Raw genomic sequence first — 24,619 nt, 5'->3', positions numbered from 1 at the left:
TGTTTGGTTGCAATAATGTATCAATGATATATGACACTCAAAAAATGCGAAAATACGAAAAATGCAAACTTCGAGTTTATATAAATTTTATAATAATATAAAAGAATTAACATTATTATTTATTCTATTGTTTAATATATGATTAGACAATATTTTTATGAGCAGACATGCTATAGGTACGAGAGTCTGATAAATAATTTATAAAATACGCATTTTATTTATTGTATCTATATAAAAAAATTAAAAATAATTTTCATAACTGGATATAAAATAGTTTCAGTTATTATAATTATAATATTTTATTATATATATGTATAATATAATATTTTGATTGTATTATAAGTAGTATTTGATTGTATTAATGTAAGAGACAGGTTTTTTATAACATTCTCAGAGAGGATGATACTTTATTGAAATATAGACATAAAAGGGAATCAATTACAAGTCATGAGATAAAATTTTATATAAAGCCTCCCTAAAAAGGTTTTATTATATCAGATGTACTATATAATATTTAATCATGCACACAGGATTGCTGCATTGCTAGTACTTTATATATAAATGTTACATAAAAGATGATATGTACTTCTTCTTTTTATTAGGGTTTATCGAATAGATCTTTTATATTTATTGCACACTGTATAATCATCATTGTCTTTTCATCATTTCTTCCATCGCCTTCATATCCTGCAATTTGAAATAAAACAAGTTTATAAAATTATATTGATTTTATTATGTATAATTTTAATATATATTATATATTATTATTATTATATAATACGTATATATTATACATATATAATAACATGGAAAAATTAAAGTTTGTTTCAGTTCCAATTTCTAATTATGTAAAATAGAGACATAAAAAATTGTTAGTTTCTTGCAGCGATTAATTGACCATTATCGTAATTATATATATATATATATATATATATATATATATATATGTATATATATATATATATGTATAATTACGGTATAAGCAAAATATAGAAATAATAAATTAAAATAAAATAAAATTAAGTAATATAATATTGTATATGCACTGCAAAAAAGTTATTAAATTAACAAATATTTAGTTCAGTACGTTCAAATAAATAATTTATTTGAAACAAATAAATATTTATTTGATATAAAGAATATTTATTTCATATAAAAAATCTTTTTGATTTGTGAATATGATACAAAATATGTTTTACTAAATATTAAATATATTTAATTTACCTTGCTCATAACACGATGAAACCAGCGTTTTTGCTTGATTTAAGTTACCTTCATCAGAGATGATTTTTTCAAATCCGGTTAAAAGTTCATCTTTTTTAATTATACCTTCGTCATCAATCTGAAAGATTGTAAAATAATAATATTTATTATTAACAAATTGAAAGAATCTATAAATTTACAAAAATCGTTTAAGCTATACACGATTTAATCAAAACATATTAGTAATTTAAAAGAGATAAAAGAGAAGGCATTTTTATTATTAATTTAAAGATTATTTCTATGATTTAATTGTAACACAAGTGAAAAATGTAAAAAATTATATAAAAATTAGATGACACAGTAATGTTGTTTTATACTTTATTTTTTTCAATGTACAAAGTAAAATGATATTAGCACTTTTATCTTAAAATGTCTGAATAAATTATATACATTTCATCTGTATATGATGATTTATCTATAAGAAATGTATATATGCGTACCAGTTCCATGTTTTGGAGCATACATTTCATCACTGGTGCGGTCCATTCTAAAATATATAAATTATAAATTTATTAATATATTTTTATATATTTTATTTGTAATTTAATCGACAATTAAATCGATAAAGAAAACGTATTTAAAAATATATAAATATACAATTTATTTGTCTAATATTATCTTCTATGCAAAACTATTTGTTGCATTTTATTATTAAATTATATTTCAATGTAGTAATATTACTAGTCTATAGTCTACACTCTCTTTTTCATTTTGAAAGAAAAATATTAAAGATCTTGTAATGAAGACCTTATAATAAAACTATTCGAAAGCTGTAAAGTATTAAAAAATTATTTTTTTAACTTTATTCAATAAATATATGTATATGATATTTTATAATTTTGTAATCATAATATTTTTGCAATATTACTCACCCGGCGCACTGAGTGTATCGAGGCAAGTTTGATAATTATTATAGAATGCCTTCAATTTTTCAGGATCAGCGGCGTAGGAAATTGTCTGAAAAAAATATTTTCTTCACATTTTCGAATTATTCACATTTATTATATACTATTTTATTTTTATTATTATTAGTATTATTATTAACTTTTTGTGTATACCGTAATTCGCAAAAATACGTATAGAGAGGTATTAAAATTAACGGGAGGTTAAATTTGTAAAAAGACTTTACTGTAGTTGCAATAATGATGTATCAAAATTCCAAAATTCAAGAATACAAGAAGCGCGAAAATTGAATCTATTTTAGATTTTATTTTATGACTTGTAAAAAAATATTGTATAAAATAATTTCTTAAATATAAAATTATTTTTGTTATTTTATATTGGTTTGGAGAAACTGCTAATTTATGTATTATTTTTTACTTACCAGCAGACAGGCAATTATCACGAGAGTCTTCATTCTGCTGTTGTGGAATATAAATTGCACTTTTTGTGTTTCTGTGTTTCCTTCCACTTAGATTCGACAACTGTTTTACATCGACACTTTAACTGTATTTATAGGTACATACAAAGTGATTGATGATGTAATGTATTTTTAATTACACACTATAAACATGCGCACAAGCATCAATGTACGCAGATGATTTTGATGTTACTGAGTAGAGCAAATTTATTTAATTGATTTCTTGATGTGTCATGAAATTATACCTTATAAGAATAATTAAACGAAGCAAAAAGGAATTTAAATATAGGAAACGAGAATTGTTTACTATTAATTTTTATATAATAATACGAGATCCAACATGCGCTATTTATATAAATTCTACATCTTATTTTTATAGATATAAAAAAATTAAATAATGAAAAATTAAATAATAAAAAAATAAAAAATTAAAGGACAAAATTGTAAAATTATGAATGGAAAATAAAGATTAATTGAATGATAAATATATAACAATAAGTAATAAATATCTTTAATTTTACTGTTATAACTTATTAACAGTTAGCTGTGAGTGAGAAATTAAAATTAAAAATTGTGTACAAATGTTATGCATATTTTACTTATTCATTTATTATAATCATGTCATATTTTGTCATATCTGTAATAATAATGATTGATAATATTATGTATATTTGTTGAATAATGTATAAATTCATTCAGGTAGCAACATTGATAAATATACATAGAGTAGAGTAGTACTTTCAAAACAAATTCTATACATTTATTCTATATATATATATAATATATATATATATATATTGTGAATGAGTTTGGTTGTTTGACTGAATTAATTAGCACAGTTTGGAAGTAATTCCGTTCCAGATATTTCAACCATGTAATTAGATTAAATGTGTGTATAAACATATTACCAGCTAGAAATGCGTTACACTTTTAAAGCTGGTAATTTTTTACTCATTTAGGTTACTTAGCTTCTGATTTTGTACTAATGCAAGACAATGATTTGTGTGTGTGTGAAAGAGAGATTTCTAATCATTTTAATTATTTTCAATATATTTCTTAATGTCGATAGAAATATTAATGATGAAGAAAATCATACGTCGGATTAGAGAGCAAACTCTGTTTGTTTGATCTTTGCATTACTTTTTTGCTCTATTATTTGTTGAATAATTTTTTATCTTGATATCAACAGCGGAGATTTCCAAGGTTCGAGAAGAATAAAGTAAGATCTTTGCAAGATTTACGATTACACGTTTTACACAACACGTTTAGGATTGTTCTATTCTCGGAAAATCTATGATTATTAGATCGTGCATAGTAATTGATTATTTTCATTTTTTCTCGGAACGAGATATATATACAGAGTATCCGGTAACTAACGGACCAATGATTAAGAGCGAATTCTCTGGCTAATTTGGAGACGATTTTTTCTTAGCAAAAATGTTGAGAAGTCAATAATTTTCGAGTTATAAGAGATTGAAAAAAATGGGTTTTTTGAAAACTAAAGATTTTGGAGTTAAAAGTCTAACATAATTACATTCTTCAGTTAATTTCAGGTAGAGTTTACTATAATAAAATTTTAATTTGAGGCTTAGTTATAAAGACACATAATGACAAATATTGGAAAGTTGTAAAAAATGATGACCTTTTTTGACATTTTCGCTGAAGAAAAATCGTTCCCAAATTGACCAAAGAATCCATTTGTAATCGTTGGTCCGTTAGTTACCGGACACCCTGTATATATATATATATATATATATATATATGTATATTATATATAGATTATATGGAGAAGTATTATACATAAACTAAGTGTTTTTATTCTTGTCCAGTTGAAAATAAATAAACTTTTTCTGCGGAAATTGTCCAATTAATTTATGATGCGATAGAGCCTTCATGCTTCGTTGCTCTCGTCGGAAAAATAATCTTGTGATTATTTCTCAATAATGCTACTTGATAGTAATCTATTTATATAATGTGCCTTTTCTGTTTAAAGTTAATAACATAAGAGAATAAGAAGAATAAAAATAGATGACAAAAATATTTTTGACAATAAGAATAAAAGTATTATTCTTATTTATAGAAACAAGAGAAAAAAATAACGTACAGATATTATTAGCAAAAAGACAAGAAATAATTCTACACACGAGTGTTCTTCTAATTCTAAAGAAATTACAGTAAAAATTAAAACGTAACATGAGAGAAAGAGAGAGAGAGGGGAGACAGGAAGAACAAAAATGGAATAAAGGAAAAAGAGAGGAAAGAAGAACGAGTTTACATCCTGAAATATAATTTATAATAATTTATAATTTTTTGTAATAATTTTTATAAATAGTTATGACAAAATTTATTTCATATTATAGATTTTTTATTTTTATTATTATATACAATTATTTACAATAATAACAATTTATTATTTATATAATTATATATACTAGTTTTATAATACGACTTATATTTTCTTAAGCAAAGAGGAGAATCATTCATTTGCTTGTAGAATTAACAGAATTATTTGTCCATATCGCCTTGCTGACAATCTAGATTGCCGATAATTTCAATTGCATGCAGAACAGTTGCCTATATGCCTTATTATGCACAAGTAATGAAACGGATGTATGTACTTTTGCGCAGAAAAACTATTACGCACTAATGTATTGTATACATAATCTATTTTGCATATGCATAACAATGCACTTACACAGTGATAATATAACACATATAAAATAAGAAAATCTACGTTCTGTACACGTAGTTTTATGCGCAGATAGAATATGTAAGCACTGCAATAGTTTTCTCGAGTGTTTTTAAATGTAAAGAGAAGGAGAAAGAGAGGTTTTCGTTTTTATAAAAACAAAAACTAGATTATAATACTGAGAAAATATTGTTATAAATATAATAGCAAAAAGAAACTCTTAAATATTCAAGAAATCTTTGATATCTAAAAAATTATTTATAATACAAAAGTTTGTATATGCTTGTCTAATTTTACCCTACATGATCTTTTTTCAGAAATTTTATATACATATATATAACATATGTATTTATTTGATTAGATATTTTATCATAGATTGTCGAAATTTTATGCAAAGCAAGATCTAGTATTTACAGCTATTATTACATTTTTATTTTATTTGAGTATTATTTATATAAAAATTGTTTATTCTATAGCCTATTCTGTATTATCAGCACTCTACAATAATAAAGTAAAATGAAAATTATTCATATTTAAAACATAGAATTTTTGTACATTTTTCAAATATTATAAACAAAATAATTTTTTTTATTGGAGCTTGTCGACTAGATTTTAACATTTGCAATCCGTATTTTATAGTTTTCATGTTCTTGCTTGTTGTTGTTTTTTGTATTTTGATATATTATAATTTTAAAAGCGAAATGAAATTAAATTGGTTTTAGCTAGGCCATAGATAATAATTTTAATAAAATGTAATATATATTATATTAACAATACAATACGGTTTTATATTATAATTATGATATTTTATGTTTATAATAAATCTAATTTTTAAATTTAATTATTGATTATAATTATAAAATAAATTGGTGACGTAATAATATTGGTGACGCAATACACAGTTTGTATTTTTTATTTGTTTACTTCGTGGAAAAATTGTTATTAAAATTGATATTGAATTATGACGCTGCTCGCATTAGCAGCGAATGAGTTTATCTTTATACTTGATCATCGTTAGTTTTTGCCCGACTATTTGCGAAATAGCAATTATTACAAGTAGTATAATGGCAGGTATGGCCCGTCAAAACAAACCCCCACCACCGACCCGTCTGGCGCCGGGTCTTATCTTATCTTTCCCCCACCACCGGCGTCTGGCTTTTCCGAGTGTGGGTGTTAGGGGGAAAGGGTGTTGGGGGAAAAAAAAATGGCGACTGGCCCCGAAAGGTGGGGATGAGAATTTTTATTTTTTATTTTTTCTGATTTTCTCTGGATTTGAACCCGGGACCTCCGTGTTTCCGAGCAGGGTCCTAGTATGTTGAGCTAAACGAGATCTTACTAGTCTAAGGATTAGATGTGGTATTTAAGCTAAAGTTGCGTAGAGTACGGCATGGGGGTTCGGGTATACGTATGGCAAGGATAGCTCGTCGAATCAAATGGTCGATATTGGACGGGGGTGGGGTAAAAACAGTTCGGGTATACGTATGGCAAGGATAGCTCGTCGAATCAAATGGTCGATATTAGACGGGGTGGGGTAAAAACATTTTGGCCAAGAAAAGCGTCGTGCGGTCGACCGGTGGCAGGTAGTAGCTGACAATGGCGTAGGGTAATAAAAAAGAACACGCAAATATTTGTACAGGCGAGCATTCCGACTCGCGTCACGATAAAAAATAATAATACATCGTCGTAGATTAGAAAGATGTCAGATAAAATTTTATTTTAAAATAACTCGCTGCTTAATGAAGGTAAACAGGAACATGCATGTGGAGGAAATTTCTGGAAAGAGGAAGTGAAAGAAAATTGAACAATAGTTTTAAAAGTACAAATATGGATTATATTTAAAATATTTTTACAGAACAAAATTTATTTATTCATACTAAAATTCATATTATATATTGTTATAATTCGCTTATTTTTTGTGAGTAAAAATTTTACGAAATAAGTGTATGATTAAACGATCGTTATATTCACAATCTTCGGAAAAAAGAGCGAGAAACTGATTAAGATTATAACCGCTGCACATATAATATAAAAATACACAGCAGTATTGTCCGCAAGTCTTAGAAAAAATTCCTTGTAATTGTTGAATATTCCAACGATGGATGATGGAGTTTCGTCGAAGTCGGATGAGAAATCCTGGATACAAGGGGGGCAATCCGTAGCTGTCGAAATAAGTGGCTGTACCGTGTTCATCGAGGTAGAAGGCGATCCAATGTTCTCCAGGTCGATCGTGATTGTCGGTGTTAGCGACGATAGCCGTCGACCTCGTCCACACCCTCGGAACTCTGTCGGCTGCATAGACTCCAACATGTCTGGCATCGAGATGATGCAATGCTTGTAGAATTTCGCGAGAGTTCATTTTTTTTTTGTCCCGAATACGAACGAGTGTACGGTATTATTTGAACAATACCGGTTTTTACCTCTTTCGATAATGCGTCTTCTTCTATCTTGAGTTGTTTTGAGAGGTTTTCAATGTCAGTTTGCGTCGAGATGGAAATTGTTTCGTTCTTGTCCGTCAACGTCGATGACGATTCAGAAATCACAAATCTCTCTTCTTCTTCTTTTTCAATCTGCTGTTCGTTGCTTTGCTGATTTTTTTCCTCTATTTGTATTTTAGTTATATTCTCATTTACATCGCAAGAAACGGCGGTTTCGTATTTATCGTCGCTATCGTCGAAAGTAATTTCCCAACTTTCGTCAGAACTACAAGTAGCTTCAGTAGAGGTTGAAACGTTCTCGCAATTATTTTGCGCACTTAGCCAGCATTTTAATTTATAAGCATTGTATAACGCGCAATGAAAGGTTCCAAATTTTCGAATCCCGTGATGACCGCAATATTGTACGATATCCTCCTCATCCGGTAGATTTTTAAATGCTGGTGAGGTACCCTCCAAATTATTTATATCTCTGGAAAGTAAATTCCTCAAGTAGTTTGCTTTTTCGTTACCTCTGACGTAAATGCAGCGCGCGTGTCTTGCAATTTCGCGGAGATACGAGGTAAAATATTTCGGATTAACTGAGCCGTCGAACCACTCGATGCCGTGATAATTTCGTGAGAGCCAATTGTTTTCTCGTCTTGCTTTTGCGGGTAATTTTCCAAACGCGTATGGTGGCATCATAATCCAGTGCTCGACAATCGGAGTATCGATCGCGACAACGGCGACTTCCTTCGCGATAAATTTATTGGCTTCATCGCGGAAACCTTGTATGTCGACGACTATGTCCATATTGTGAGATTTTCGTTGATGAGGTACAAGCTCTTAGCGAAACGTGCGCGTTTGGTTGTGTCTCGTACAAAACTGAATTTATTCTAGCGCGTTACATAGTTTCCACTCCGTGAAAAGTGTCATCGAAATTTCCAAAGGAAGAGGAGGGGGAAAATTTTCTAATCGCGTATTACATTACGGTGTATGAATACATGTTGGTGAACGAGTGTTAAAAGCTAACCGGAAAAATCGACGATAACTTGACGCGATGCATCGATTTCTATGACATTATCGAATTCGGCGTAAACGATACAATTAATTGTTTCGGTGAGCGCCTTCTCGAATCTCGCTTCTAACCGTAGACTTCCGTGTTTCACGAGATTCCAATGACCGGCGCAATTAGCGGATAGATCGGGTGTAAGATCAAAAGCGAATAACGTATATCCCCGAGAATAATCATCTCTACTTATAGAATTTCCCTCGTTCAAAAAATGGATACCCGTCCCTGAGAAGAGCGTATGATAAGCTTCGATGTAAAGCGGTTCGCGAGACGAGAAAACCGGTTGTAACGGTCTACTGGGTATTTGTGTACCGTCGACGTATAGCGAGAAGAAATTTATTCCGTAATTTTGGAAATTAAACGGATTCAATTTTCTGTCACCGTTAAACGCTTTATTATCGACGAAACCTACTATTATTCGTTTCGGCAATTGTCCCAGTATTACATTATCTAACGATTCACCCACAACCCCGCTGTGAATCGTGAATGTTTTAATTTCAACTCTCGTAAGCGGATACTTGGCGGTAACTTTGCTCAGCATTCTAGCATGCGCTAGTAATACTCCGGAGCTTATTTTCGCTCTTCTCACCATTAGACTTGCATCGAGTATACGAATTTTCGACGTGCAATTAGTTTCTATAAAACAAAACGTATCTTTCGAACGCACGAGTCTCAACCGCACCTCGACGCCGTTAATTAAGAATTTATCCTGATTGAAAACGTCGCAATGGAGGTGACCTATAAGATCTAGCGCGCGCCCTCCGCGTATGTAACGAGCTCGTCTCGCTATAGCGGTATTGCCTTCCGCTCCTGCCGTATCGTCCATGTGTCCGGGTGTATCCGCATCCCATAAGCACGAGGTTAGATGGGAAGTTTTTGCGGGCGATGAATAATTTAACAACGCTTCGATGTACGCGCGGTACGCATAAGCGTTGTTTGGAGGCGACACGAGCTTTTGATTGAAATACACGTCGATTTGATTGAAGATGGAATGAAGAAAATGATTTACGGGGCCCACGTTGACGCCTGATCCGGCGGCGAGACCGGGTAGCGGCTCGGTTTCTACGCGTACCCGAAGACTTAGTAACGTGTGTGTGAGATCTAAATATTCTTCTCCGTGACCCGGGATGACGAATTCTAGCGGGGAGTCGTCCGAAAGCGAGGTCACGGGTTTGTAATGAATCCATTGCGAACTTTCGATGCTAGTTTGCGTGGGCGGTAAAGAGAAGAGATCGAGCTCGCTCTTTAAACACTCGCTCGAGTGTGTGTGAAGAAATGACATTCTTTTCTATCGTCGCCCGCTCTACCAGCGTTATTGTCACGGACAAGCGTATTTAGAAATAATGGTGATTATGAAAATATATCGTATACTGTGCGCTTTTTACCGCTACTAGCTTTACGCCGTTTCGCGGACGATTTGAGCCTTTTTACAGTCGAGCGATTTTTCCTCGTATTATTTTTAGTTTTTTTTGTATTTGTTCTTTTTTTCCCACGAGACTTGATTTTCGATAAACTTTTTTTCTTATTTGTCTTACGCCGTTTACGCGACACGGTTACCGAGGATTTAGCGACGTGAGTCTTAAGCCTGCCGAAAGGAAACTGCGCTACATGAATTTTTTCATCTGATTTATATCCCGTACCCTTCATTAGACTACTTATTTTTTCCCTAGCTTTTCTCTTAAGATTGTCACGCGATTGTTCAAAACGATGTTTGACAGCTACCTTTAACGGCATTTTATTTTCAACATCCTCGATTATATTAACCCCGGCCCGCAAAGCTTCTTTACCCACTGCCCCTAGACCTCTAGTTAAATAAGGCAATACACGTCTGAACATTCCTCCGAGAAAACTACCTATTCCATGACCTCGTTGATAGGGTGAACCGACAAAAACTCGTGGAATTCCGCCACCGCGAGTTCCACCGTTTTGTAATTCGTTATAATACTCCGAATAATAATCCATATTAATGAACAAATCCCTTCTTTCTTATCAAAAAAATCTTTACAGAGTATTTTTAAAAATCTAATCGATACGTTTGAAATGTAAAGTCACCGTTAACGTGCCGGATTCAAATGGTATTTTGTTTCCAGTATCGTCTTTTATATCGATTTCAATCCGTCGGAAATTTGTTAGGCGCAGCGGGATATAATGCAGAGGTGAGAAATGTTTTACCTGATTCGTTCCATATTCGTAATCGCGCCCACCCCCTGTGACAGGCACTATTCGGAGAAGAGGAGTTTGCACATCTCCTGTTATGTAAGGTTCGCAAATATCACAATAAACGAACAGTTTATCGGGAATACCCCGCGCCAAACTACACGCTTCGTAACCATAGAATCCCTCGTCACGTACTCCATTTTCGTCAAGAAAACCGAGTTTAAGAAAAATTGAAGTAGATTTTTCTTTGGAATTAAGCTTAGATGTCGTGAGCATAGAACAATAGATACTTTCCCCCTTAGGAGCGTTATAAAGAAAATCAGCTAAACCGATCATTTGCAAAAGTCTATCGGAAAAATGCATATAATGAATCAGATTGCAACCAGCAGGACACGCGAGGGAGAACAAAATACTACCGCCTGTAAATTTTTCTTGCTTCAAACGAAAATGGGAACCGACTTCTTTGCATGACGAATTAATCATGGAGACGAGCTCTTCCATGTTATTATAAATGCCGCACGGTATTGAGGCTTCCTTCGAAGTTAACACCTCATCTTTTTTATTTTTCTCTTTAACTTGAGAGTCGATATCGACGAAACTGAGTATATTTTCTCCGCGCCTTACATGAAAAAAGGTATTAGGGAATTGGATTTCGCTCAACGCGACTTCCCAGTCACCGTGTAAGTGCAGCGATTGAGGTAATTCCGTAATGAACGACGAGGTTTTATTGTCGGGGAAATAGCGCATGCTGCTATTGCTTGGAAGAACCAGAAGAAATTGATCCGCCCTCATTTCGAAGAATAGTTAAATTCGAAGCGGGTATCCAGGAGTTAAATTTAGAAGGATAACCTTGCCAGCTAACTAATAATTGTTTATTGCTACCGCGTCCCCTGCTTTTTATCACACGATCGACGATAAATTCCTCGTCGCGTAAGTCTTTAATAACCGGTGCTAATTCTTGTTCGTAAAAAATTCCGTCTATAACTTCACCCGATAAATCGCTTAATTCATATACGCGGGGTTTTCTCCATTCGAGAACTCGATGAATTCGAAATATCTCCTCGCTCCACTTCGCTTCGTATCCTTTCTCGAAGATTACTTTTGCTCTACTGACGCGTACGAGATCGTCCACGCGATATTTAGCCTTTTGTTTACGCCCACGCTTCTTTTTCTTTTCTTTATCGTTATCCCATCGTCGTTTCATATTTTCACACGCGGTACGAGCATTTTCTCGCGTAACGACAGCGGGTTGCATTTTGATGGTGGAATGACGGGTATGATTGTAAGCGTGAACAATATCTTGTAAAACATCAAAGTAACGACGTGTATTTTTATGCGTAAAATAACGCCACATCCGCTCTTTGAGTGTTCTATTAAATCGTTCCACTATAGACGCTTTAATAACGGGATTGCGCGTTACACGAAAACGGATGTCTTTTTCTTTTAAGAAATTTTGTACAGGGCGGGCGATAAATTCTTTGCCTTTGTCGGTCTGTAAGTATACAGGTAGTCGACCCTCGTTTCTGGAAAATATTTGTTGAAAGGCCTTTATTACACAGTAGGCTGTTTTGTCACGTAAAGGTTCTACCCAAACAAATTTACTAAGCACATCGATAACCGTTAGTAGATAAGAATAACCGTCATTATAGCTCTTGAGATTACGAAGATCGATCAAATCGGCTTCCCATAAATCATCGATATTTGTTACGTTATAATGTAAACGAGGAAATTTTCGTCGTACCGGACGATGCAGCGTGTATGCATCCTGCGATTTAAGCCACTCGACGACTTTGTTACGCGTAAAATTCGGTTTAACGGCTCGCGATAAATTGTCCACCGCAGAGTAGCCTGCATAATGCGAGGGGTCGTAATACAATTTTTCGAATTCCATTAATTGAGATTTATCCAATCGAGTAAACCTCTTCTTCTCTTTGACGGAGAAACTACGCTATGTGCTAATGTTCTATCGTCGTCACCGTCGTCGTCACCGTCCTCGTCGGCGGATATGAATTGCGTATCTTCTTCGGTTTCACTCGCTTCGTCTAACCTGTGACTGTACGATTTTGAACGTGTGATCGGAGTGGAGGACCCGCGAGGTAACGCGGAAGTAATATAGCGAGATCGCGCGCCTGCTTTTAATAACTTTTGATTTCCTATGAGACGCGGTGACGTACCTATGTCACGTAGTAATCGAGCAAACTGATTTCTTCCGGATGCTTCTACCGTTTTTCTCTCGCGTACCGCATCGTTTATAAGTTCCGCGATATTCGAACCCTCCACAATGTCACCGTCTATGGTTACGAGCCCTTGTCTATTCCAGCTAATTTTAGATGACGGAGTATCGAGCAGATGCTTCATTAGTAAGCGTGCTTTACTACGATAACTTTTCGGAACACTATTAAGTATTTTTTGTATCATTTCCGCTGATTGAGCGCGTTTTTTCTCGAAACTACTACTAACGGCGCTAATGTTACCGTCGTTGGTAATTAAAGTTTGCGTTTCCATAAAATCATCGTCATCATCGTGGTTATCATCCTCTTGCTCTTTCGTGTCTTCGTCCTGTTCTCCATCACCGGCGTGCGCGTCTTTGCGTAATCGTTTTCTCGCAGCACGAACAAATTGAAGATAACGCTGAAGTACCTCTTTATACATTTTCCATCTTTCGTCCTCGCTGACCTGAGGCGTGAGATTCAGAATACGCCACATCTCTGCATCAAGCCGTGACAAAGGAGTTCCCGGGGTCCGTACGGTATTATTAGCATCATTTTCCACATTTGATATCTCGGTAATTTTATTCGATGAATTATCGGCCGGCGCGTTAGAGGAAATTTCCGGTTGTCGCTGCAGTCTTTCGAGATTTTCCGACGAAATTAAAACCATTTTTTTTGCTCTCTCCATTATTGAATTGTAAATATTTTATCTTTTTCACATTTGACGCAACAAATATACATAGAATAGCGCCCCTTTTTTAATCTCCAATGATCCGGGATAATATAGCTCCGAGTATAGGAGCAATAAGATAGGGTAAGAATCCGCCGCGTTGCACCAATAGTTTTCTCTTAACTTTCAAATTACCTTTTTTCGCAGCAATACGCCGTAGGATCGATTTATGTCTAGCAAGGCGTTTTTTTCACTACTTGCAAGCGGTACGTTACCTTTAAGAGTATTGAAAACGCACTCTTGAATACACTTTATGAGATTATTATCGACGGTACGTAAAAACGCTGTTCTTTGATTTTTTGTCAGATAACATAAAGTTTTCAAAAGATTCGTGTTTCTTTCGCCGATAGATCGTCTAGCGATTTTTACCGCGCCGTCGGGTGAATTCTTCGACGACGATGATGCCGGTTGCGATTTTTTTTCTTTTTTTACCATCGCAGTGTAATTGCACGAGTGACAAGTCGTGTGTGAATACGAGTCTTTTATACGCCTCTTTTGATCGATCTACGTGGAATGTACGCGTAATGCAGCTTATCGTTGGGAAAGATACACGTCCGAAATCGATATTCATCTGGAGTCGATTGTTTTAAATCGAGCAATAAATACCCGTGAGGCTTCGAGGTAGCGTCGTAGTACGCTTCTTCCATAAACTTAGGATCGTCCGGATATACTTGACGAGCTAAATGCCGAATTTGCGCGCGATCGCGTGGATTTTTGAAAACTACTATGTAATTCGCATTGAGAGATATGTCGCGTTGTCCGCGTCCCTGATGGAAAAGATTTTGCGAAATGAGAATAACACTGAGATTCTTATGATGGCTTCCTTTAGTAAATAGATCTACGATAACATCGCACGATGACGACTCTCTCATAAGATCGTCGATTATCACTAATTTCGGGGTGTGTGGATCGTAAGAATAATCTTCCGGGCGCGGTAAACCCTCGTGAAATTCGATTATATTTTTCTTCGAGTTTATCGGAATGCTATTTGCATATACGTTCTTTTTTCTTACGCTACTCTTTTCTTCTCTTTCATTTTCATCGCATTGCAGGCGTTGATAGGCATCTTGCCACTCGGCGTAATAAAATAAAATTCTCTCGAATCGAGTATCGGACACGTTGGACAAATAACGAAGAAATGTTTTCACGAAAATCGTTTTTCCACATCCCGTAGGCCCGCAGACGATCGACGTCCAAGGATGTTTCCAGCGTACATCCATTTCCCCAAAATGAACGCGATATTCACCGTTTACGTACAATCTCGTAAATGAAAGAAAGTCTAATCCGGCGCGTTCTTAAAAACAAAAAATTAGCGTAAAGAGCGTCCGTGTAATTAAATTTTAATATTACTCATAGTATGAAATGAGTTACGACGGAAAAAGCTTATTCGCGCACCGGGGGCCAACCCGCGGCGGTCGCATGCTCGTGCTAGCGAATAGCGCCGATCAGCTGACGAGCGCCGATCAGCTGATGAGCGCCTGGTTAGCTCGCAACTACCGATCAGCTGATGAGCGCCTGGTTAGCGCACCGCTACCGATCAGCTGACGAGCGCTACGTTGCGCTGCCCACAATCAGCTTTTAATCAAATGTTCTCGTTGGTGTGTATGTCTTGCGATAGCGGACGTATGTGAGTTCGGCATGAATATATTTGAATATATAAAAATTGTACGTAACAAGAATTTTTTAAAAATTAAATATTTTTATGTTAAAGTTTTTCAGACAAAAAAAATTATATTAAAAATTTTGTTAAAAATTTAATATTTTACTAAATAAAAATGATTTTGCTTAAAAGGATAATTATTAAAACTAAAATGGGAAAACAATATTTTTATTAAAATATATAAATTTTATTAATAAACAATATTTTTTATTAAAAATATAAATTTTTGTATTTATATTTACAAAGTATTTTTTCTTATTACTAATATCTACATCTTCTAACTTTAGTTAAACTACTCCTTGTCCTTCCTATTATAAAAATAAAATTAAAACTACGGGTATTTTAAAACTACGATTTATAAAATATAATATAAAGTATAATATTTTATAATATTTTATGAAATATATATATATATATACATTTTACTTTTACAATATTTACACTTTTATATAATATTTGCATTTCTATGCAAGTGGCGGAAAACGTACGCGTATCTTCGTAAAGATAGAAGTGCGAAGAGGAGAGCTATGTCATTGTTCCGGTAAATAACCGTATGGAAGAGAATATCGATTTTTGATAAATCTTCGTTTTAATAACACAGTCTTGCATATTTTTGTTTCGTCACGCGTTATTATATCGTGAAATGCGGTTCGCCGAATGGCTTTAAAACGAAGATTTATCGATGTCCCAGGAATCGCCTCTTCAACTTGCTCTCCGCGCGCTCTCTCTTCCCGTTCCTCTTCTTCTTCTTCTCTTTCTTTACGTAGCAATAATTCTCTAATACTATTAAAATTAACTAAACGCGAGTTTTCAAAATTCAAGGTTATACCCTTTACTTTGCAAACTTCGCGTGTGAGTCCTTCGGGTGTACGGACCACATATGCGTAAAATTTCGGACCACCGGATACGAACGACTCAATGTAACTACCTTGTCCGTAGCTAGCGAGTTCATCCGTCATGTCGCCTAAAAAATTACCCGTATGCGGTTCGTATTCCTGCGGATCTCCGCGACTTACATAAATACAGGAATCCGTGTCGTAATATAAAACACGCTTGTCTAATTTTTCTAAATAATCGTACAATTTTAATCGCGCTTGAGCCGTCGTGTAAGCCGCTATTATAACATTAGTAAGAGGCGAAGGTACGATAGCCTCTTCTCGTAGTCGAAACGAAACATATATCACCTCGTCGTTTACAGGCAATATATCGGTTATTTCATGCTGAGGGCTAGTGAGCAAACTCATTAATCGTTCTTGTGTTTTGACAATTACGGTATTCGGTAAGTTTGCACGTTGACCAAATTTACCCCAAAAAGAATTCAAGCATAATTTAGCCACCGAGCGTAAACCGGAATTGAGTGCAATGTTATCTTTTTCAAGAACGATTCCTTCTACTTCCTCATACTCGCGGATGTAACGCTCTTTAGCAACATTATCGACACAATCGCTCGGCCATCCGGTAGCTTCTTGCTTTAATTGTAAAAATGTATTGATGTATCCCGTAAATAGACCCCCTTGCCGCGTACCGGGTTCGTAACGAGTGATGTTATATTGCCAAATCTCACTAACCCCTGTCACGAAATATCCTTTCTCGATTGCTTTTCGTAATTCGCACGATATCCATGTACCTTCGAATTCGCGTTCGTGAGCTTCGTGAGTACACGCAATCTGAGAAAATGTTTCGCAGCAACTACGACATAACGCAAATAATAATTTGCCCTGCACGCGATAGGGTAATACAGGATGAAAGAGATCGCGGGGAGGAAGTACTTTACATCGCACGACCCCCTCGACTGAATCGAAATTATATCCCGGTGATAATCCGATTAACTCCTCGCATTCCTCACCTACGTATATTGTCGGGTGACCAATCGGAAAACCACCGGTCTTCAACACAAACGGATACAGAGAACATACATCCACGTAACGTATTTTTTCCGTACCCGTGATCTCGTATCGCGTCACGATATTTCCTGTGCGTCCGCCGTAAAATGAGTCTCGGGGATCGAGCGGTTTGGCGTCTATCATTTGATGTCGATGTAAATATTCGCGCATCTCGACATTTTCATTCATCTCGCGATCAAAGTCGCATTCCCATTTCTCAATCACCCTATATCCACGCTTTCGAAGACGAAATGTCGTTGCAACTGTGTGCTCGTAACGTGAATCACACGTATCTGTACGATCCGTCGAAAGCAGTCTGTCGCGATTTACCCGAAAACATCTTGGACAACCATGCCAAAAACAACCGTGAAATTGTAATGCGTAATATTGCGTTACGTTATTTTCTACCGACTCGTAGTATCCATCGACTAGCGTACCATCGCGTAATCGATATTCTCGAGCGCGACCGCCATGGATAATATGATGTCCGAGCTCCCGCTCTTTCCATATCAACCATTGCAGGGCTTTACGCGAGTGAATATTCGCATGCCTGTATCCCCCCGTTGGAATAATTCCGATCTCTCTTTCGCGTAAAAAGTTTTTTCTAAATACGCGCATACACGTTGAGGCGATGGTTGTGCATTCCTCGAATGGACACACGTTTCCACGCTCTAAGAATATTTTTCTAAAAGCCATACACGCTCGTCTAAGGATATCTACATCGTTACGACAATAAAGCAATATTTCACGTTGAAAATCAAACACATAATTCGCGCGTGTCATCTCGGAGTGCCACGCGAGAAATTTTTCGCGTTCTTTTATTTGCATAGAATCGGGTGAATAATATTGAACACCGGGTAACGCTCCGACATAAGACTGATTATCGATAGTATTAAATAAATGTGGAAAAATGCCTTTATTCGTACCTTCTGCCAGTCCGAAAGCTTTGGGTAATTCGGATAAACGCATCGGCATGTAATTGATACTATCGATAAATTTCGTATGACCTAGCGTTAATACAACTATTTTCGTTCCGTTTAAAATTACTTGAGGCTCTAAGACATGGTTTTCCACGATATATTTCAAAATAAATTGCGCGTCGAATGACTTCGCGTTATGCGCGATGCAGATTATTTGTTTAAAATATTTTATCGGTCGCGTTACGAAATCTACAAATTCCTGCACGGGGTTGCGACGAAATATAAATTCGCGAATACCGCACCAACGACATCGCACCGACATTTCATCTATTCCTGCACACTCCTCGCAAATTTGTTGAGCGACGCAGAGCGTAGGTACGTGAATTTTTACATTTGTGCTACCTTGGAGCGTTTCGTCTTGCCTCGTCTCAAAGTCATAAAACACGAATGCGACCCGGCTTTCTACGTGTTCGCGAGTCTGATTAATCGAACCTTCGGCGTCATCGTCGTCGTCGTTTCTCCGGTGATGCTGTTGTTGCTCGCTATTTCGATCCGCGTGTTCGGAAGTGCGCGGATCGGGACGATTATTATTATTATGCCGACGAAGGGGAAGCATGTAACAAAGATGATTCAAAGGCTGAAGAGAACGACACGTAGCGCAATAAGTCGTGTCGCATTCGTGTTGTTTATTTCTTTGAATCAAACGTCCGCAATTTTCGCAAAATCGCATAGTTTCACAAACACTCCGACGTGATTTACCGTCGTATGATTTTGCCGCGCGATGACGCTCCAAGCAGGCATGATTGAAAAATTCACGTCTACAATTATTGCACCTAATACGATCCGCGAATGATTGCTCACACGGTGGCTCTCCGTTACATCGCGGACATTTATTAGAACATCGATGCTCTCTCGCATCGGAGCGGTAACTTAAATTACACGGTATGCAATATCCTCGCCCGCCTGCTGCTGCATTTAAATTTAAAATTACATCGAAATGTTTATTATTTGAACGGTATAATAAATTTAGACAAGCTTTTATTTCCCGCTGCAGAGTGGTTAGAAACACGTTTCCATCGAATAGCGGCTTACCGCCTCGACCAAAAGTATCGTCGTTATATATTATTATCGCGACATTTTCGCTCGCGAGATATTGCTGAAAACGCTCGATTTCAACAATTCCACTCCCTTCCTCCGGAATCGTGACACCGACCTCCCTCGTAAGTTGCAACGCTAACTCGCGCTGTAACACCGAGTTTTGTCTTCTCACCGCATTCCATTTCGCGTGTAACTCTCCCGTGCGTAAATTTCCACGCTCGTTAAAAATTAGAGCCGATACAAGCGCGCGAGGAAGACATAAATTATCGGTATTGGAAATTGTTAAAATCGAACGTTTAGCAATAACATCGGGCGTAAGCCCGTTACGTCCGCGACCAATGGGTGGAGTGACTTTAAAAATCCGAATGTTAAATTCTCGCGCTATATCGTGTCCTCCGCAGCTTTGCGCTAACGAGCTTACGAGTTCCCAAATATTTTCGTAAGTCAAATCTCGCGAAGGTCGGAACGATATACCTGCGGGGCCACGAGTTAAACTTGCGGAATCAAAAGACATACCGACGTAATCCCTCGGTTCGCACGAATGCAACGCGTACTCGTGAAGTTCGCGAAACGCATTTTCTAACCACTCATACGCGTTTGCTCCTTCGGGTATCGGCCGAATACGGAAACTAATTTCCCGTCCTTCTATACCAAAAGTTCTAAACCGACGCACGTTTTCCGCTAACATTATTAAATATCTAAAATTACCTTCGAGCTCTTGATTCGTTACTTCCTCTTGTCCACCAGCAGCCGCTAAATCTCGCTCTTCGTCGGAAGTTTCCTCACCGGAGCGGGTTTGAGAATCTTCTCGGTGTATTCTGACGTTCCTTCCCCCACCACTTTGTACTGTGAGAAATAAAAAATTATATTAACAAAATAAAATATTTAATAAAATATTACTCTCTTACGTTTGAATTTTTATTAATAATGTGAAACTGTTGTTATTAATAATTATGTTATGTTCACTTACGTTTTAATATTCTTTTACCGGGGCAATTGTGTCACCCTGCGAGGGTTAATACTCCGGTGAATATGAAATTTCGGGCGCGATGTTAGGAGAGAAAGAAATTCCTAATAAAATTTTATTTTAATTAGAATAAACAAAAAATTTAAACGTAGGAGAAGATTAAGTATAAAATATGTAATTATTACCTTCCTCAGCCATCTCCCCGCTATTTTCTTCTTCTTCTTCTTCTTCTTCTTCTTCTACAGAAAACGTGGTGTTGTTATTTTCATCTTCTTCTTCATCTCCCGTTTGTTCTTCTCGTTCTTCCGGCTCTTCTTCTTCATCTTCCGTTTGCTCTTCTTCTTCCGACTCTTCCTCCTCCTCCTCCTCCAGATCCTCTTCATCTTCCGGAATCGTGTTTACTTCCTCATCGATTTCCTCCCCCCGTTCTCGATCCTCTACGACCACGTTTTCATTTGCCGCGTCATCTAATATTCATCAGACATATATTATTAGTATTTCACATAATTAAAAAATCTTTTGTGTTGATATATACCACTGTAGTATTTTTCTTACTTACTTTCAAGCGGAGTAAATATGGTCGCCTCATCGAACGGACTTACTTCGCGAACCCGCACTTCTTCCACGTCGTTTTCGCTTTCGGCTAAATCAATAACCGGATGCTCCAACTCCGGCGTTAACACGATGCGTGCACGGCCTGGAACGTATAACATTTTTATTAAAAAATTTCCTGTTTAATATAATGTTTTTCTAGCAGCGTGATATAATTTATAATGTTAAAAACTTACGCGAAGGCCCGGGCTCCGGCGAAGAATCCGCTCGTCGTCTTCTATTTAACCTTAGCCTTAGTGATACAGGGCGATTCTCCAGTACGCGCAGCCGGTTTCCTGTAACGCGTGCGACAGGGCGTACGAAAGCTAAAGTTTTAGCGAATTAAATAAATAAATAATTGGGGTAGTTTTAATTAATTTATTTATAATTAACTGTAATAAAAATAAAAACTTACCATTATTATCTTCTCCCCGCAGAACTCGATGAAAATGCAGGAGGAGATATTCTATGTGGCCTGCTACGTCGTTTTCCTTCTCACCACCAAAATAGTATCGCGACTCGATCACCTCACCCGCGATAATCACTAATTCGCGAAAAACACTAAAATGCCCTAGTCGGAATAATACCGCTAGCACAGCGCTGGGACATTCCCCCGCGAATTTTCCAAAAATATTGAAGCATTTGTCTTCACTAGCGCATGCTAATTCATATATATGCCTGGAAAAATTTTTCCCGCATAAACTCTGCGCTAGTGATAGACAAATTTCAATTATTTATTTTTTCAAACTCATTATTTGAAATTTAATAGTACACTTGCGTCGAATACGTGAGTACGCGAGAGACGAAATTCGAAAAAATGTAACTAACTTAACTCCGAGAGCCGTATTTATACGTTTTTATCAAGATGGGGAATTTTCAGGTAACTTTTCTCGATTTTATTTTATCTTTTTTTCTCATACCCGAGTATTCTTACCCTTGTTTTATATATATGTTAATATTTACTTAGATATAGAAAATATTTAATTTAGGGCAATATTTACTTAATTACAAAAAGTTTATGGAAATCAAGATGAGGAATTTTTAGTTATCTTTTCTCTATTTTATTTTATCTTTTTTATCTTTTTTCTCATGCCCGAGTATTCTTACCCTTGTTTTATATATAAATATATATATATATATGGTAATATTTACTTATTGTTAGATACAGAAAATATTTAATCTAGGGCGATATTTACTTAGCTACAAAAAGTTTATGGAAATCAAGATGAGAAATTTTCGGGTATCTTTTCTCGATAGCGGTAGGAATTTTATATTTTCTCTGTAGTCAGATTTAAAAATTATATCATTTATATTGTTTAAAAAATTCCCCTTCCACATTAAAAATTATATCGTTTATATTGTTTAAAAAATTCCTCTCCCACATAATTTTTATTATACTACACATGCATTTTCTCCCTATTACTTTATTGTTTAAAAATTCCCCTTCCGCATTAAAAATTATATCATTTATATTGTTTAAAAATTCCCCTTCCTCATAATTTTTATTTATCTGCGCATGCCTTTTCTCCCTACCACTTCTATTTTATCTTCTTATAAATTTTCTTGAAAATCTTCGCTCACTCGTCTTTCATCGTCCGGACTTTCAAGTTCGTTAGTAAAAAGATAGTTAGTAAAAAAGTTCTCGATTTTTCGATTTTTCCGCGTCTTTGATTATTAAATCTTTGATTTTCTACGCGGTAGCAACTACCATGAACAATCTTAAGAAAATCGAGCAACAACCGCGCATGTTGCTGTCAACAACATACGGATTGAATTCATCCTACACGAAGAAAATTCAAGTGGGTCTTATGACGGAAGACAACGTCGAACTGGATTTTCTACCTGCTGTTAAATTAACATCTCACGGAGCTGCAGGGATTTGCTTCGACATGGAATCGTGGCAAAAATTTCAAGAAAACATGGAAACGATGTCGAGCTACTTAAATGGTGATAAAATTAATTTGAGCTCGATCATCTTTAACAAGATAATTATAAATTTCACTACCGCATATGGTGCTAGAGCCATACTAATAACATATCGTGAAAACGAACAAGAAGATCTTTCTTCCGAAACTGCGGAGGATACGAACGAAAACGGACCGAAGGCGAAGAAACGTAAAACTTACAACATTGCGATAGTCATGCAGAGAACGACTTTTCAAGGTGTAGAAAATATAGTTAATTGTGTGAACGCTAATTTAAATCGTCTAAATTTTATTTCAACTAATGTCAACGAATGTGCTCGATATTTAATTAACGAAATACAGTTAAATCTTCCTGTCAACGGTAGCATTAATAGCAGTATCGTGAAACTCACGATCAGAGGTAACAGTAAGGAAATAGAACGTAATGTACGCACCCAACTGAAAGATTTAACATTTCTCGATGTATACTTCGAGATAACATTTTTAGAAATAATTTCACTTTATTTCGAACAAATTGTATATGCAATTATATCAAAACGTAAATTTTAATAATTATTCGACGAATATTTTTTTGAAATGATTGTGAATAATTTTGTTCTGTAAAATATTTTAAATATAAATCATATTTGTACTTTTAAAACCATTGTTCAATTTTCTTTCACTTACTCTTTCCAGAAATTTCCTCAACATGCATGTTCCTGTTTACCTTCATTAAGCAGCGAGTTATTTTAAAATAAAATTTTATCTGACATCTTTCTAATCTACGACGATGTATTATTATTTTTTATCGTGACGCGAGTCGGAATGCTCGCCTGTACAAATATTTGCGTGTTCTTTTTTATTACCCTACGCCATTGTCAGCTACTACCTGCCACCGGTCGACCGCACGACGCTTTTCTTGGCCAAAATGTTTTTACCCCACCCCGTCTAATATCGACCATTTGATTCGACGAGCTATCCTTGCCATACGTATACCCGAACTGTTTTTACCCCACCCCCGTCCAATATCGACCATTTGATTCGACGAGCTATCCTTGCCATACGTATACCCGAACCCCCATGCCGTACTCTACGCAACTTTAGCTTAAATACCACATCTAATCCTTAGACTAGTAAGATCTCGTTTAGCTCAACATACTAGGACCCTGCTCGGAAACACGGAGGTCCCGGGTTCAAATCCAGAGAAAATCAGAAAAAATAAAAAATAAAAATTCTCATCCCCACCTTTCGGGGCCAGTCGCCATTTTTTTTTCCCCCAACACCCTTTCCCCCTAACACCCACACTCGGAAAAGCCAGACGCCGGTGGTGGGGGAAAGATAAGATAAGACCCGGCGCCAGACGGGTCGGTGGTGGGGGTTTGTTTTGACGGGCCATACCTGCCATTATACTACTATTACAGTAGATTTCTGCAGCTCAAAAACGATGAATGAATTTGCATAAAATTATGTTCGCACACTTGCGTTCATAAACATTTTATTTTTTTATTTTTTTTTTCTCGGAATTTGTAGCAATGTATATTACGTTTAAATATATCTTACATCTTGGAATATTAAATTAAATGGACTATTATTTTGATTTGATGTATATTGTATAATCTTTGTTATCATCGTTCAACATCGATAAATTGTATAGATGATGATTATCACGAATATGCGATACACCAAAGTCTTCGCAACTTCTTA

At 35.6% G+C, this 24,619-nt stretch overlaps 7 protein-coding genes across 7 annotated transcripts; 1 reads left to right on the top strand and 6 right to left on the bottom strand.

Annotated features, from left to right (window-relative positions):
• Window positions 1-453: 453 nt before the first annotated feature.
• LOC114928097 (venom allergen 2-like) lies at window positions 454-2,705 on the bottom strand. The gene is made up of 5 exons (XM_029299184.2): window positions 2,588-2,705; window positions 2,136-2,220; window positions 1,704-1,750; window positions 1,225-1,342; window positions 454-687 (listed from the first exon to the last, which is right to left on the bottom strand). Exons 1-5 carry the CDS (start codon window positions 2,618-2,620, stop codon window positions 599-601), a joined length of 372 nt encoding a protein of 123 aa, XP_029155017.2. The 5' UTR covers window positions 2,621-2,705; the 3' UTR covers window positions 454-598.
• A 4,480-nt stretch (window positions 2,706-7,185) lies between these two features.
• Window positions 7,186-8,706, bottom strand: LOC146720042 (uncharacterized). The gene has a single exon (XM_085489179.1). The coding sequence runs from the start codon at window positions 8,534-8,536 to the stop codon at window positions 7,553-7,555; it is 984 nt and encodes a 327-aa protein (XP_085345305.1). The 5' UTR covers window positions 8,537-8,706; the 3' UTR covers window positions 7,186-7,552.
• A 45-nt stretch (window positions 8,707-8,751) lies between these two features.
• On the bottom strand, window positions 8,752-10,077 carry LOC146720041 (uncharacterized protein F54H12.2-like). Its single transcript, XM_085489300.1, has one exon. It carries the CDS (start codon window positions 10,075-10,077, stop codon window positions 8,752-8,754), a length of 1,326 nt encoding a protein of 441 aa, XP_085345426.1.
• Window positions 10,078-10,466: 389 nt separating this feature from the next.
• LOC146720040 (uncharacterized) lies at window positions 10,467-12,504 on the bottom strand. The gene has a single exon (XM_085489180.1). It carries the CDS (start codon window positions 11,742-11,744, stop codon window positions 10,818-10,820), a length of 927 nt encoding a protein of 308 aa, XP_085345306.1. The 5' UTR covers window positions 11,745-12,504; the 3' UTR covers window positions 10,467-10,817.
• Window positions 12,505-14,204: 1,700 nt separating this feature from the next.
• On the bottom strand, window positions 14,205-15,563 carry LOC146720039 (uncharacterized). Its single transcript, XM_085489138.1, has one exon. The coding sequence runs from the start codon at window positions 15,110-15,112 to the stop codon at window positions 14,375-14,377; it is 738 nt and encodes a 245-aa protein (XP_085345264.1). The 5' UTR covers window positions 15,113-15,563; the 3' UTR covers window positions 14,205-14,374.
• A 359-nt stretch (window positions 15,564-15,922) lies between these two features.
• Window positions 15,923-22,603, bottom strand: LOC146720038 (uncharacterized). Its single transcript, XM_085489299.1, has 6 exons — window positions 22,593-22,603; window positions 21,427-21,689; window positions 21,209-21,307; window positions 20,980-21,117; window positions 20,606-20,887; window positions 15,923-20,299 (listed from the first exon to the last, which is right to left on the bottom strand). The coding sequence occupies exons 1-6, from the start codon at window positions 22,601-22,603 to the stop codon at window positions 16,083-16,085; spliced, it is 5,010 nt and encodes a 1,669-aa protein (XP_085345425.1). The 3' UTR covers window positions 15,923-16,082.
• Window positions 21,063-23,522, top strand: LOC146720037 (uncharacterized). Its single transcript, XM_085489137.1, has one exon. It carries the CDS (start codon window positions 22,721-22,723, stop codon window positions 23,483-23,485), a length of 765 nt encoding a protein of 254 aa, XP_085345263.1. The 5' UTR covers window positions 21,063-22,720; the 3' UTR covers window positions 23,486-23,522.
• Window positions 23,523-24,619: the final 1,097 nt, after the last annotated feature.

The sequence above is a fragment of the Nylanderia fulva genome, unplaced genomic scaffold (assembly GCF_048542155.1).
Source record: "Nylanderia fulva isolate GAGA-0341 unplaced genomic scaffold, ASM4854215v1 Scaffold8, whole genome shotgun sequence".
Classification (NCBI taxonomy): Eukaryota; Metazoa; Arthropoda; class Insecta; order Hymenoptera; family Formicidae; genus Nylanderia; species Nylanderia fulva.
This window is presented reverse-complemented; position numbering and strand designations above follow the sequence as displayed.